Here is a 15,209-nt window from a genome sequence, read left to right as displayed (position 1 = left end):
CATCTTTGAAAAAGGCATACTTAGATTTAGCCGCTGGGGGAACTTCGTCCTCAATCACCAAGGCTGTGCGGACCGCCCGAATAAGTCCAGGAATATATACTTTGGACTTAGCATCAGCGTCCTTAGTATGGAGAGGTTCCTGATCGTAAGGATCTAGAATCTCCCCATCATCAGACGTCCCTTCGTCATCCTCATAAGGAGCGGACAGAGACGCCACCGGCCTTTTATGAGACCGCATCACAGACTCCCCTTGCAACACATCCGACAAGTGCTGTACAGAACTCGTCAGGGAGTTAACCCACGCTGGCTCCTGAGAACCCGGGAGCGGGGAAATAGGGAGACTGTGGGGTACCACCAATTGTCGTGGGAACCCCTGCATGGGTGACGACACCACAGACTGCTGGGACAAACCCATCGGAGTAAACGCGGGCTGCGGAGCTAACTGGCCCACTAAAGCTGTTAACGCCTGAGCGAAACAAGCCCAGGGCGGCTCCTGTACCGGTGCTGTAACCGTAATAGGCCGCGCCATGGACAAACACTGCCGGCAAAGGCCCTCCGCGCTACCCTCCCCCTCCGCTAACGGTACTTTGCACGTGGTACACTGTAGCCGGAGGGGAAAATCACTTTCAGACATGATGGCACCACGTATGTGACCTCTCTCACCAATTAAGTATTAAATAGGCGAGAGACCACCCTGCAGCACCGCACCGCAAGGGCTTTAGCAGAAAGAACAGGGACAGTAATAAAGCTGACAGTTTAGATGAAGAAAAGATTACAGGCAGCAGCGCTAGCACAGTCACATACAATGCAGAGAAATAACAATTCCTGCACTAACAGCGCTGATCACTCAACTACACAGACACAGGGCCTGGTAGGACACAGCGCTGCATACACAGACCTGACCACAGCGGAGGAGAGGTATGCGGGGGGACCCAGACCACGATGCTTCCGTCCAGCACTTCCAGCAGCGTTCACCATGCGTTCTGGAGAAGATGGCCGCCGAGGAGCAGAGAGGAGGCTGGCCTGGGGGAGGAGCGCTGCCACAGGACCAGTCGGCAGCATGCAGAGAGGGCTGTGTGCAGCGGGGGAGGCGCCGGCTGTGAGACAGGGAAGGCGCGCTCCCCTGGCATGCATTTAACCCCTGGGACGCCGCAGCGCTACCGCTCTGCTGCGGTCCGCTGTCCCAGGGGGTAGTGGAAGCGCAGGTTGGTCGCCTGGCTCCACGCTGCAGCCAGTCCCCAGGGAGCCCCCTGCCTGGGGACTTAGGACCATGTGATCAGCGGGGACCCACCGCGGGACCCCGCTGCTTACCTCTGTCCCCCTTGAATCCGGCCATGGTCCGGAGCATCTGGGGTCACCGCTAGCTGTGACCCCAGACGCCCACCAGCATCCCCGGATCAGTACCGGCGTTCTGGTACCGGCGGGGTGTAGGGAAGACAGCATGGACGTCAGGACTGACTGTCCATGCTGTACATCCAGTTGTGCAGCCACAGCTGCATGAAGAATAAGCTTCAGGGGCTCTTCTAGCCCCCACTCCAACAGGTGCACCCGACTCCGGCCGGGCACCAAACTAAACTGAGGTGCCTTGGCCCGGGGGCGGGGTATAGGAGGGGGACCTAGTGCATCCTGGGAGGCTGAAAGCTTAACTCTTTGGTGCCCTGCGACTGACGTCACACCTATACCCCAAGGTATCCTGTGGATACCCTATGGACCCTGAAGTAGAAATTGAGGATATGCCGATATGAACCGTTCAGTTTTGGAACCAGAAAAAGGTTGGCATAATAACCCGTTCCTCACTGAGGAAACGGTACCGGATCTATGACTCCTGCCTGGAGCATAGTGTACTACATTCTGGATCTCTAAGGCCCTGTCCTGGTTTGACTGAAGTCCCGTGGTGAAGAACTGATGAGGAGGCCTTCTGCGGAAAGAGAGGGCATACCTGTGAGAGATCACTTCCTGCACCCGAGCGTCCCGTGAGACTGAGGGTTTATCGTCAGATTTGGCAGCCGGACGTCTCTGGTGCTCCCCGCCTGTTTCTTGGGCTTGGTAACCTTCTTGGCTCCTGATGGCCTAGGAAAGGACTGAACCTTAGGGTTTCCCTGAGGACGATAGGTCCGAAAAGGAGGAGGTTCCAGACCCTGATGGAGTCGGGGCCAACGGTAGACAAGCAGATTTTGCAGCTGCCAATGTGTCCACAATTTTGTCCAAATCCGGCCAAAACAAGACCTTTCCATTAAAGAGTAAACACTCCAACCCTTTCTTAGACTCAGAATCTGCTCTCCAAGAGCGCAACCATAGGGAACAACGTGACGAAATGGCCGCAGCTGAAATCCTGGATGTTAAAAGGCTAACATCTAAGGCAGCCTCATTAATGTATGTAGCCAAAACCCTGAGATAACCCACCAGTTCTATTTGCTCACTGGTAGCATCCAAAGTCCTCGCCAGCGTCCCATGGCCCTGGCAACCCTGCAGATGGCCATAGCTGGCCTGGAAGCCCCTCCTGAAAGAGAATAAATGGACTTTAAACAAACCTCCACCTTCCTGTCCGTAACATCTTTCAAAGAGGACATGAATGGCATAGACAGAGTTGCACTCTTAACTAGGCGTGTCCACCTGAGGAGCAGTTTCCCATTTAGAGAAATAATTCTCCTCAAAAGGATAAGTGTAAACCAGATGTCTTTGAGGTTGGAAACACTTTCCTGGAGATTTCCAAGCCTCCTCTAAATGATCCACTAATTGATCAGACAGAGGAAAGATTGTAGCGGTGCTTTTAACATCCTGAAACAGGCATGTTTGGACTCGTTCTCAATCTCCATGGCCACACGGACCGCCTGTATGAGGCCCTGGACATCAACATTTTCCAGTGAAGCTCAGTTGGTCATATCCCTTCTCTGGAACGCATGGCTGGTTGCTACTTCTTTAGAGCGCAAGCTTCATCCCTAGCCATCTGCTGGTTATCAATATGGGGGTATGCGTCTTCATTCATCTTGTATCTTGAATTTTGGGCAGTGTGGGAAACATACCATTAGTAGATGATATACCATAGTTAGCATGAAGTTAGGAAAAGTTGTAGTAGTCTAGCATTTATTAAATGTGAAAATGAGATCTATATTTATATATAAAAAGAGATTTATAATATATATGGGAAACATCAGATAGAAATACTAGAGGAAGTCGAGATGAACAAATAAATATATAAGGTACGGATATAAATAGGTATCGGGAGGAGGAATAAGTAACAATACATACATGTACATCTGTGTGTGTATATATATATATATATATATATATATATATATATATATATGACGCTGCACTTCATAAAAATAGGAAAAAGCAGAACCGGAAGTATGAATACGCTGCTCATATTACAACCTGTATACCTATATAGACACATAAGATTCTTAACCAAACATCTAATCATATCTAGCCACTCCAGTACGGGATTACTTACTATTGTTACTAAACAGAGCACCTAAATATAATTGTATCTTAAATAAATGATATATTTTTAACTCTATGTGCTAAGTATATACTTTATCACTGAACAGCTCTTTATCGCATTTGGTCATGTATTGCATCTGAGTATTTGCACCGATAGCACTTTACTATATATATTTACTCACTTATATTGTTTAATATATATATATATATATATACATACATATATATATATATTCCTTTATTTATATGGTGCCACAAGTGTTCCGCAGCGCCTTACACAGGGCCTGCTTCAGAGCCGCTCGCTATTTGCGGTCGTTCGTTTTCTAAAAAGGGGTGGCTATTCAAATGAACCGTTCGCACTTTGCGGTCTGTTCACGCTTCTAAGTCTGAACGAGCGAGCAAAACTTGCGGTTGTAATTTTGAAAAATACGCCCCCTGGCCGCTCGCACCATACGTCATGTCCGCTATTTAACAGATTAATCGAGTACATCGTACAGCGTATGAACTGCTCGCTATTCTTGAGGTTGGTTTTTTTCAACCGCTATTTTGCGAGCAGTTCTGAGTTAAAAAAACCAAGTGACGTGGTCAATGACGCTGCTGGATTAATTATGCACACCCTTAAAACGCCCGTTTTGACCTTTAAGCACGCCTGTGTTCTGATCTCCACTCCCCGTTTTCAAACACCTTCCCCTGTTACCACCCACATACGCCTCCTTCTGTCACACAAAGTAGCAGGCATTCGCTATATAGCGAACAAACGATTTTTGGCCGCACTCACTGGTTCGCGCATGCGTATTAAAATCCGTACGCATGCGCAGATGTGCGAACATCGGTCAGAACGAACGAGCGGCCGCTTACGAGCGGCTCTGAATGAGGCCCATAGTACATAAATAAGGGAACAAGAAACCACTGACTTACAGGTACAATACATACATACACATCTATATACATACATACACACACATGTATATACACACACACACATACATACACCACCCTAGTTACACCTGGCCTTTGGAGCGCCCATGTACACACAGATACACACACATCTATATACATACACACACAGATACACACACATACAGACTCCTAATTACACCTGGACTTTGGAGCGCCCATGTACACACAGATACACACACATCTATTTACATACATACATACATACATACATACATACACACAGCCCCTAATTACACCTGGCCTTTGGAGTGCCCATGTACTTCCACGTATTTATATACATACATACACACACATATACATACACAGCCCCTAATTACACATGGACTTTGGAGCGCCCATGTACACACAGATACATACACATCTATATACATACATACACCCACACACAGATACACACACACATCTATATACACACATACATACACACAGCCCCTAATTACACCTGGCCTTTGGAGCGCCCATGTACACACACATATTACACCTGGCCTTTGGAGCGCCCATGTACACACACACATATTACACCTGGCCTTTGGAGCGCCCATGTACACACACATATTACACCTGGCCTTTGGAGCGCCCATGTACACATACATACACACACACACATATTACACCTGGCCTTTGGAGAGCCCATGTACACACACATATTACACCTGGCCTTTGGAGCGCCCATGTACACACACTCATATTACACCTGGCCTTTGGAGCGCCCATGTACACACACACATATTACACCTGGCCTTTGGAGCGCCCATGTACACATACACACATATTACACCTGGCCTTTGGAGCGCCCATGTACACACACACACACACATATTACACCTGGCCTTTGGAGCGCCCATGTACACACACACACACGTATTACACCTGGCCTTTGGAGCGCCCATGTACACACAGATACACACATTACACCTGGCCTTTGGAGCGCCCATGTACACACACATATTACACCTGGCCTTTGGAGCGCCCATGTACACACACACATATTACACCTGGCCTTTGGAGCGCCCATGTACACACACATATTACACCTGGCCTTTGGAGCGCCCATGTACACACACATATTACACCTGGCCTTTGAAGCGCCCATGTACACACACACATATTACACCTGGCCTTTGGAGCGCCCATGTACACACACACATATTACACCTGGCCTTTGGAGCGCCCATGTACACACACACATATTACACCTGGCCTTTGGAGCGCCCATGTACACACACACACATATTACACCTTGCCTTTGGAGCGCCCATGTACACACACACACACATATTACACCTGGCCTTTGGAGCGCCCATGTACACACACACATATTACACCTGGCCTTTGGAGCACCCATGTACACACACACATATTACACCTGGCCTTTGGAACACCTGGCCTTTGGAGCGCCCATGTACACACACACATATTACACCTGGCCTTTGGAGCGCCCATGTACACACACACATATTACACCTGGCCTTTGGAGCGCCCATGTACACACACATACACACATATTACACCTGGCCTTTGGAGTGCCCATGTACACACACACACACACATATTACACCTGGCCTTTGGAGCGCCCATGTACACACACACATATTACACCTGGCCTTTGGAGCGCCCATGTACACACAGATACACACATTACACCTGGCCTTTGGAGCGCCCATGTACACACACATATTACACCTGGCCTTTGGAGCGCCCATGTACACACACACATATTACACCTGGCCTTTGGAGCGCCCATGTACACACACATATTACACCTGGCCTTTGGAGCGCCCATGTACACACACATATTACACCTGGCCTTTGAAGCGCCCATGTACACACACACATATTACACCTGGCCTTTGGAGCGCCCATGTACACACACACATATTACACCTGGCCTTTGGAGCGCCCATGTACACACACACATATTACACCTGGACCTTGGAGCGCCCATGTACACACACATATTACACCTGGCCTTTGGAGCGCCCATGTACACACACACATATTACACCTGGACCTTGGAGCGCCCATGTACACACACACAGTGATAGCACGAGGTGAGGCATTAGCGTTACCTGGCTCAGGCTCTGGCTGTGAAGTGATAACTGTCTGATGCAGCTGTTGACTGCTATGCTGCTTCTTCCCGGGGCCAAATCTTCCTCTGTGACTTCAACCCAACCAAGAGAGTGCACCGGGAACCTCTGCAAGAGACACCCCAATATCAGCCATTCAGCACCTGCCTTATCAGTCCCTGGCGTCCGCAGACAGCTGCGATTTGTGGGGTCAGACTTGTCCTGGTGGAAGCATCACTCTCCTTCTAATTACCTGGCCCGAGCTCCTCAGCTCTAATGACAGTGTACTGTACATTGTTACATAGGAAAGATGCAGGAACATACCTGTGGCCCCGGGTCAGAAATCAGCATGGGCCCCCTCTCTTCATCCGAGGACTGAATGCAGCTGTAATATAATAACAGTCATATATAAAACACAATTCTCTCATCTCATTAACCAAAACAAAGACCGGGAAAACAGAGGAACAGAGGCGCTTCAAATATGACACCAGCTCAGCAACAAGGAAGGACTGACACTAGCCTTCAGGACGACTCAGTCACAGTACAGAGAGGCGGAGAATATATGAGACAGAGTCAGCCCCTCCCACTGCAGGGTAACAGACAGTAGAGAGCTGTGACACATGCAGTCAGCCCCTCCCACTGCAGGGTGACAGAGAGAAGACACCTGTGACACATGCAGTCAGCCCCTCCCACTGCAGGGTGACAGAGAGAAGAGACAAGTGACACATGCAGTCAGCCCCTCCCACTGCAGGGTGACAGAGAGAAGAGACAAGTGACACATGCAGTCAGCCCCTCCCACTGCAGGGTGACAGAGAGAAGACACCTGTGACACATGCAGTCAGCCCCTCCCACTACAGGGTGACAGAGAGAAGACACCTGTGACACATGCAGTCAGCCCCTCCCACTGCAGGGTGACAGAGAGAAGACACCTGTGACACATGCAGTCAGCCCCTCCCACTGCAGGGTAACGGACAGAAGAGAGCTGTGACACATGCAGTCAGCCCCTCCCACTACAGGGTGACAGAGAGAAGACAACTATGACACATGCAGTCAGCCCCTCCCACTGCAGGGTAACAGACAGTAGAGAGCTGTGACACGTGCAGTCAGCCCCTCCCACTGCAGGGTGACAGAGAGAAGACACCTGTGACACATGCAGTCAGCCCCTCCCACTGCAGGGTAACGGACAGAAGAGAGCTGTAACATATGCAGTCAGCCCCTCCCACCGCAGGGTAACAAAGAAGACACCTGTGACACATGCAGTCAGCCCCTCCCACTGCAGGGTGACGGACAGTAGAGAGCTGTGACACATGCAGTCAGCCCCTCCCACTACAGGGTAACGGACAGTAGAGAGCTGTGACACATGCAGTCAGCCCCTCCCACTACAGGGTAACGGACAGTAGAGAGCTGTGACACATGCAGTCAGCCCCTCCCACTGCAGAGTGACAGAGAGAAGAGACCTGTGACACATGCAGTCAGCCCCTCCCACTGCAGGGTGACAGAGAGAAGAGACCTGTGACACATGCAGTCAGCCCCTCCCACTACAGGGTGACAGAGAGAAGACACCTGTGACACATGCAGTCAGCCCCTCCCACTGCAGGGTAACGGACAGTAGAGAGCTGTGACACATGCAGTCAGCCCCTCCCACTACAGGGTAACGGACAGTAGAGAGCTGTGACACATGCAGTCAGCCCCTCCCACTACAGGGTAACGGACAGTAGAGAGCTGTGACACATGCAGTCAGCCCCTCCCACTACAGGGTAAAGGACAGTATAGACCTGTGACACATGCAGTCAGCCCCTCCCACTACAGGGTAACAGACAGTAGAGACCTGTGACACATGCAGTCAGCCCCTCCCACTGCAGGGTAAAGGACAGTAGAGAGCAGTGACACATGCAGTCAGCCACTCCCACTACAGGGTAACGGACAGTAGAGAGCTGTGACACATGCAGTCAGCCCCTCCCACTGCAGGGTAACGGACAGTAGAGAGCTGTGACACATGCAGTCAGCCCCTCCCACCGCAGGGTAACAGAGAAGACAGCTGTGACACATTCAGTCAGCCCCTCCCACTGCAGGGTAATGGACAGTAGAGCTGTGACACATGCAGTTAGCCCCTCCCACTGCAGGGTAACGGACAGTAGAGCTGTGATACATGCAGTTAGCCCCTCCCACTGCAGGGTAACGGACAGTAGAGCTGTGACACATGCAGTCAGCCCCTCCCACTGCAGGGTAACGGACAGTAGAGAGCTGTGACACACGCAGTCAGCCCCTCCCACTGCAGGGTGACAGAGAGAAGACACCTGTGACACATTCAGTCAGCCCCTCCCACCGCAGGGTGACAGAGAAGACACCTGTGACACATGCAGTCAGCCCCTCCCACTGCAGGGTGACAGAGAGAAGACACATGTGACACATGCAGTCAGCCCCTCCCACTGCAGGGTGACAGAGAGAAGACACCTGTGACACATGCAGTCAGCCCCTCCCACTGCAGGGTGACAGAGAGAAGACACCTGTGACACATGCAGTCAGCCCCTCCCACTGCAGGGTGACACGTGGATAGAACACCTTGGAATGGGATTTGTATTATGGTCTGTGAATACACTGCTGTATGGAATGGGTATGAAATACCACCGGTCGCATTGTGTACCCGCTGTACAGAGGTTCGTTCCTGCTTTTGGGCATTTGAACGTCTGACCTATCCCCTTCCTCTATGCCCCCATACTCTGCTTTCCTAACCAAGCTGACAAGGACAGCAGCAGGAGGGAACGTACCAGACCGGATTACAGAAGGTTCTACAACAAACAATGTATAGACCTAACAAAAGACACCAGTGCCACCAAAGTACATTAAGGTGAAGACGGGATCATTAAACTGTTAAATAATGTTTTCTAGACCCATTGGGGTAGGCTGGTCTCCCACCTGCCCCGCTCTATTTGCCCTCATTTACCTTTATAAATAGTTTGTTATGACCAGTGAGGACACAGAGATTCAGCCGCTGCTATACGGGGACTGAAAATGGTTTTTATTCCCAATGATCATCACACAAGACACAGGTGGGCACACTCAGACATTGCGGTGCATCTGAAAAACGTTGTGAACCAGAGACCGGGGCCTGGCACAGCTGCTCCGCCAGGGCCCCATGCTGTACCGCCCAGGAGACACAGTGCCCAGGGGTGGAGGTATGCCTGCCTCCCAGCAGTTATTTACCCCTGATATGAAGACTGCATTCCACTCATCCACCGCAACCCTATCGCTGCACAGTCTGTCAGCCGTAGTATCGGAACAAGAAGCATAGAGGCTGCAGTATTATGATAAAGGAATGCTGTCAGCATCTCTGCTCATACCCTGCATACAGAAAGAAGGGCGTACTCCGGTCACCCTACCCCTGAATACATAAAGGGGGGTGTACTCCGGTCACCCTACCCCTGAATACATAGAGGGGGGCGTACTCCGGTCACCCTACCCCTGCATACATAGAGGGGGCGTACTCCGGTCACCTTACCCCTGCATAGAGAGGGGACGTACTCCGGTCACCCTACCCCTGCATATATAGAGGGGGTGTACTCCGGTCACCTTACCCCTGCATATATAGAGGGGGCGTACTCCGGTCACCTTACCCCTGTATACATAGAGAGGGACGTACTCCGGTCACCTTACCCCTGTATACATAGAGAGGACGTACTCCGGTCACCTTACCCCTGCATACATAGAGGGACGTACTCCGGTCACCTTACCCCTGCATACATAGAGAGGACGTACTCCGGTCACCTTACCTCTGCATACATAGAGAGGACGTACTGCGGTCACCCTACCCCTGCATACATAGAGAGGACGTACTCCGGTCACCTTACCCCTGCATATATAGAGGGGGCGTACTCCGGTCACCTTACCCCTGCATATATAGAGGGGGCGTACTCCGGTCACCTTACCCCTGTATACATAGAGAGGACGTACTCCGGTCACCTTAACCCTGTATACATAGAGAGGGACGTACTCCGGTCACCTTACCCCTGTATACATAGAGGGGACGTACTCCGGTCGCCTTACCCCTGCATACATAGAGGGACGTACTCCGGTCACCTTACCCCTGCATACATAGAGAGGGACGTACTCCGGTCACCTTACCCCTGCATACATAGAGGGGGCGTACTCCGGTCACCTTACCCCTGCATACATAGAGGGGACGTACTCCGGTCACCTTACCCCTGTATACATAGAGGGGGCGTACTCCGGTCACCTTACCCCTGCATACAGAAAGAAGGGCGTACTCCGGTCACCCTACCCCTGCATATATAGAGGGGGCGTACTCCGGTCACCTTACCCCTGCATATATAGAGGGGGCGTACTCCGGTCACCTTACCCCTGCATACATAGAGGGACGTACTCCGGTCACCTTACCCCTGCATACATAGAGAGGGACGTACTCCGGTCACCTTACCCCTGCATACATAGAGGGGGCGTACTCCGGTCACCTTACCCCTGCATACATAGAGGGGACGTACTCCGGTCACCTTACCCCTGTATACATAGAGGGGGCGTACTCCGGTCACCTTACCCCTGCATACAGAAAGAAGGGCGTACTCCGGTCACCCTACCCCTGCATACATAGAGGGGACGTACTCCGGTCACCCTACCCCTGAATACATAGAGGGGGGCGTACTCCGGTCACCCTACCCCTGCATAAATAGAGGGGGCGTACTCCGGTCACCTTACCCCTGCATACATAGAGAGGGGACGTACTCCGGTCACCCTACCCCTGCATATATAGAGGGGGCGTACTCCGATCACCCTACCCCTGCATACATAGAGGGAGCGTACTCCGGTCACCTTACCCCTGTATACATAGAGAGGACGTACTCCGGTCACCTTACCCCTGTATACATAGAGAGGGACGTACTCCGGTCACCTTACCCCTGCATACATAGAGAGGACGTACTCCGGTCACCTTACCCCTGCATACATAGAGGGACGTACTCCGGTCACCTTACCCCTGTATACATAGAGAGGACGTACTCCGGTCACCTTACCCCTGCATACATAGAGAGGACGTACTCCGGTCACCTTACCCCTGCATACAGAAAGAAGGGCGTACTCCGGTCACCTTACCCCTGTATACATAGAGAGGACGTACTCCGGTCACCTTACCCCTGTATACATAGAGAGGGACGTACTCCGGTCACCTTACCCCTGTATACATAGAGGGGACGTACTCCGGTCACCTTACCCCTGCATACATAGAGGGACGTACTCCGGTCACCTTACCCCTGCATACATAGAGAGGGACGTACTCCGGTTACCATACCCTGCATACATAGAGGGGGACGTACTCCGGTCACCTTACCCCTGTATACATAGAGGGGACGTACTCCGGTCACCTTACCCCTGCATACAGAAAGAAGGGCGTACTCCGGTCACCCTACCCCTGCATACATAGAGGGGACGTACTCCGGTCACCTTACCCCTGCATACATAGAGGGGCGTACTCCGGTCACCTTACCCCTGCATACAGAAAGAAGGGCGTACTCCGGTCACCCTACCCCTGTATACATAGAGGGGGTGTACTCCGGTCACCTTACCCCTGCATACATAGAGAGGGACGTACTCCGGTCACCTTACCCTTGCATACATAGAGAGGGGCGTACTCCGGTCACCTTACCCCTGCATACAGAAAGAAGGACGTACTCCGGTCACCTTACCCCTGCATACATAGAGAGGGACGTACTCCGGTCACCTTACCCTTGCATACATAGAGAGGGGCGTACTCCGGTCACCTTACCCCTGCAAACATAGAGAGGGGGCGTACTCCGGTCACCTTACCCCTGCATACATAGAGGGGGTGTACTCCGGTCACCTTACCCCTGCATACATAGAGGGGGCGTACTCCGGTCACCTTACCCCTGCATACATAGAGGGGGTGTACTCCGGTCACCTTACCCCTGCATACATAGAGGGGGCGTACTCCGGTCACCTTACCCCTGCATACATAGAGGGGGCGTACTCCGGTCACATTACCCCTGCATACAGAAAGAAGGACGTACTCCGGTCACCTTACCCCTGCATACATAGAGAGGGACGTACTCCGGTCACCTTACCCTTGCATACATAGAGAGGGGCGTACTCCGGTCACCTTACCCCTGCAAACATAGAGAGGGGGCGTACTCCGGTCACCTTACCCCTGCATACATAGAGGGGGTGTACTCCGGTCACCTTACCCCTGCATACATAGAGGGGGCGTACTCCGGTCACCTTACCCCTGCATACATAGAGGGGGACGTACTCCGGTCACCTTACCCCTGCATACATAGAGGGGGTGTACTCCGGTCACCTTACCCCTGCATACATAGAGGGGGCGTACTCCGGTCACCTTACCCCTGCATACATAGAGGGGGCGTACTCCGGTCACATTACCCCTGCATACATAGAGGGGGTATACTCCGGTCACCTTACCCCTGCATACATAGAGGGGGTGTACTCCGGTCACCTTACCCCTGTATACATAGAGAGGGACGTACTCCGGTCACCTTACCCCTGCATACATAGAGGGGACGTACTCCGGTCACCTTACCCCTGTATACATATAGGGGACGTGCTCCGGTCACCTTACCCCTGCATACATAGAGAGGGACGTACTCCGGTCACCTTACCCCTGCATACATAGAGGGGACGTACTCCGGTCACCTTACCCCTGCATACATAGAGGGACGTGCTCAGGTCACCTTACCCCTGCATACATAGAGAGGGGCGTACTCCGGTCACCTTACCCCTGCATACATAGAGAGGGACGTACTCCTGTCACCTTACCCCTGCATACATAGAGGGGATGTACTCCGGTCACCTTACCCCTGCATACATAGAGGGGACGTACTCCGGTCACCTTACCCCTGTATACATAGAGAGGGACGTACTCCGGTCACCCTACCCCTGCATACATAACAAGAGATATGGCAAGAACTTACCTTTGTTATCTCGGTTTTTACGAAGTCCATAGGGTCCACAGGGTTGACCTTGGGGTTATAGCTGGAACAGGATCCATGGGCACCACACAGTTAAGCTTTTAGCTCCCAGGATGCACTTGGGTCCTCCTCTATACCCCGCCCCCGAGCCACAGGCACCTCAGTTGGTAAGCAGCCTAGGCCGGAGGAGAATATGGAACAGAGAGAAGGAAGACTGGAACACACAAGAAACCATACTCACAGCAATGTGAGACGGAAAACCGGTGACCAGCCACACAGCCCATTTGAAGCCAGGTGCGTCAGGGCGGGCGCCCTGTGGACCCTATGGACTTCGTAGAAACAGAGATAACAAAGGTAAGTTCTTACCATATCTCTTGTTTTCTACTTCAGGGTCCATAGGGGGTCCACAGGGTTGACCTTGGGGATGTCCCAAAGCAGTTCAACTAAGGGCGGGGACGCTCCTGTGCTGAAAGGAGCACCCGGCGCCCAAAGGATGCATCCTGAGAGGCGAAGGTGTCAAACGCATAGAACCTCAAAAACGTTTGAATAGAAGACCAAGTGGCTGCCTTACACAGCTGAACAGCAGAAGCGCCACGTCTAGCAGCCCAAGAGGGACCCACAGAACGAGTGGAATGAGCCTTAACAGAGGCTGGCACAGGTAAACCCTCCTGTGCATAAGCCTCACAAATAACGGAACGAAGCCAACGGGCTAACGTTTGTTGGCAGGCCAACCCCTCTTGTGAAAACCAAAGAGGATAAACAAGGAATCAGACTTCCTAACCGAAGCCGTCCGGTCCACATAAATTCTAAGCGCCCGGACCACATCTAAGGAAGTCTCACCAGCTGAAACATCAGGGGACTGAAAAGCTGGCACAACAAGTTCCTGATTAATGTGGAACTTCGAGACCACTTTGTGCAAAAACTCAGGACGAGTGCGGAGCACCGCTCTGTCCTGGTGAAAAATCAGGAAAGGAGGGCGACAGGAAAGCGCCCCCAATTCAGACACCCTCCTGGCCGAAGCAATTGCCAGGAGAAAAACGGTCTTAAATGTCAGCCACTTCAGCTCCACCGACTCAAGAGGCTCAAACGGAGGACCCTGCAGGACCCGTAGAACCACCGCCAAGTCCCAAGGAGCCACAGGAGGCACAAAGGGAGGCTGGATCCTGAGAACACCTTGGAAAAAGGTGTGAACATCCGGCAGCATTGCAATCCGCCGTTGAAACCACACAGACAAGGCGGAAACCTGAACCTTCAGAGATGCAAGGCGTAAGCCGAGGTTCAATCCTGATTGAAGAAATTCCAAGACCCTAGAAACTCGGAACACCTGAGGATCATAATTTCTGGACTCACACCACTGAAAGTAAGTGTGCCACACCCTGTGATAAATCCGTGCGGAAGCAGGCTTGCGTGCCCTGAGCATGGTACCAATAACCGAACTGGAGAAGCCCCGAGACCTCAAGACGGCTGTCTCAAGAGCCACGCCGTCAAAGACAGCAGACCCAGATCCGGGTAAAGACAGGGCCCTTGAGACAACAGGTCCCGACGCTGAGGAAGAAGGTACGGAGCGTCGATGGAGAGGCTCCTGAGATCGGAGTACCAAGGACGTCTGGGCCACGCCGGAGCTACCAGCACTAGCGTGCCGCCGTCCTGCTTGAATTTCCGCAGAACCCGAGGAAGTAGGGATATCGGAGGAAACAGATACGCAAGGTGAAACGTCCATTGCACCGACAGCGCGTCCACCAGACTTGCGCCTGCGTCTCTTGTCCTTGACCCGTAAACGGGCAACTTG

At 52.1% G+C, this 15,209-nt stretch overlaps 1 protein-coding gene across 3 annotated transcripts in view; it reads right to left on the bottom strand.

Annotated features, from left to right (window-relative positions):
* The window catches only part of APBB1 (amyloid beta precursor protein binding family B member 1), a 125,322-nt gene that overhangs the window by 78,697 nt on the left and 31,416 nt on the right, over window positions 1-15,209 (bottom strand). For all 3 annotated transcript variants that reach the window (XR_015873001.1, XM_088460044.1, XM_088460045.1), the window contains 2 exons: window positions 6,795-6,855; window positions 6,474-6,599 (listed from right to left, as the gene is read on the bottom strand). Coding sequence is in view for 2 of the 3 variants with exons in the window: in XM_088460044.1 (XP_088316170.1) it covers window positions 6,474-6,599; window positions 6,795-6,855 (187 nt within the window). In the remaining variant the exon portion in view is untranslated. The remainder of the gene's footprint in view (window positions 1-6,473; window positions 6,600-6,794; window positions 6,856-15,209) is intronic.

The sequence above is a fragment of the Taudactylus pleione genome, unplaced genomic scaffold (assembly GCF_031769625.1).
Source record: "Taudactylus pleione unplaced genomic scaffold, aTauple2 ptg000966l, whole genome shotgun sequence".
Lineage (NCBI taxonomy): Eukaryota > Metazoa > Chordata > Amphibia > Anura > Myobatrachidae > Taudactylus > Taudactylus pleione.
This window is presented reverse-complemented; position numbering and strand designations above follow the sequence as displayed.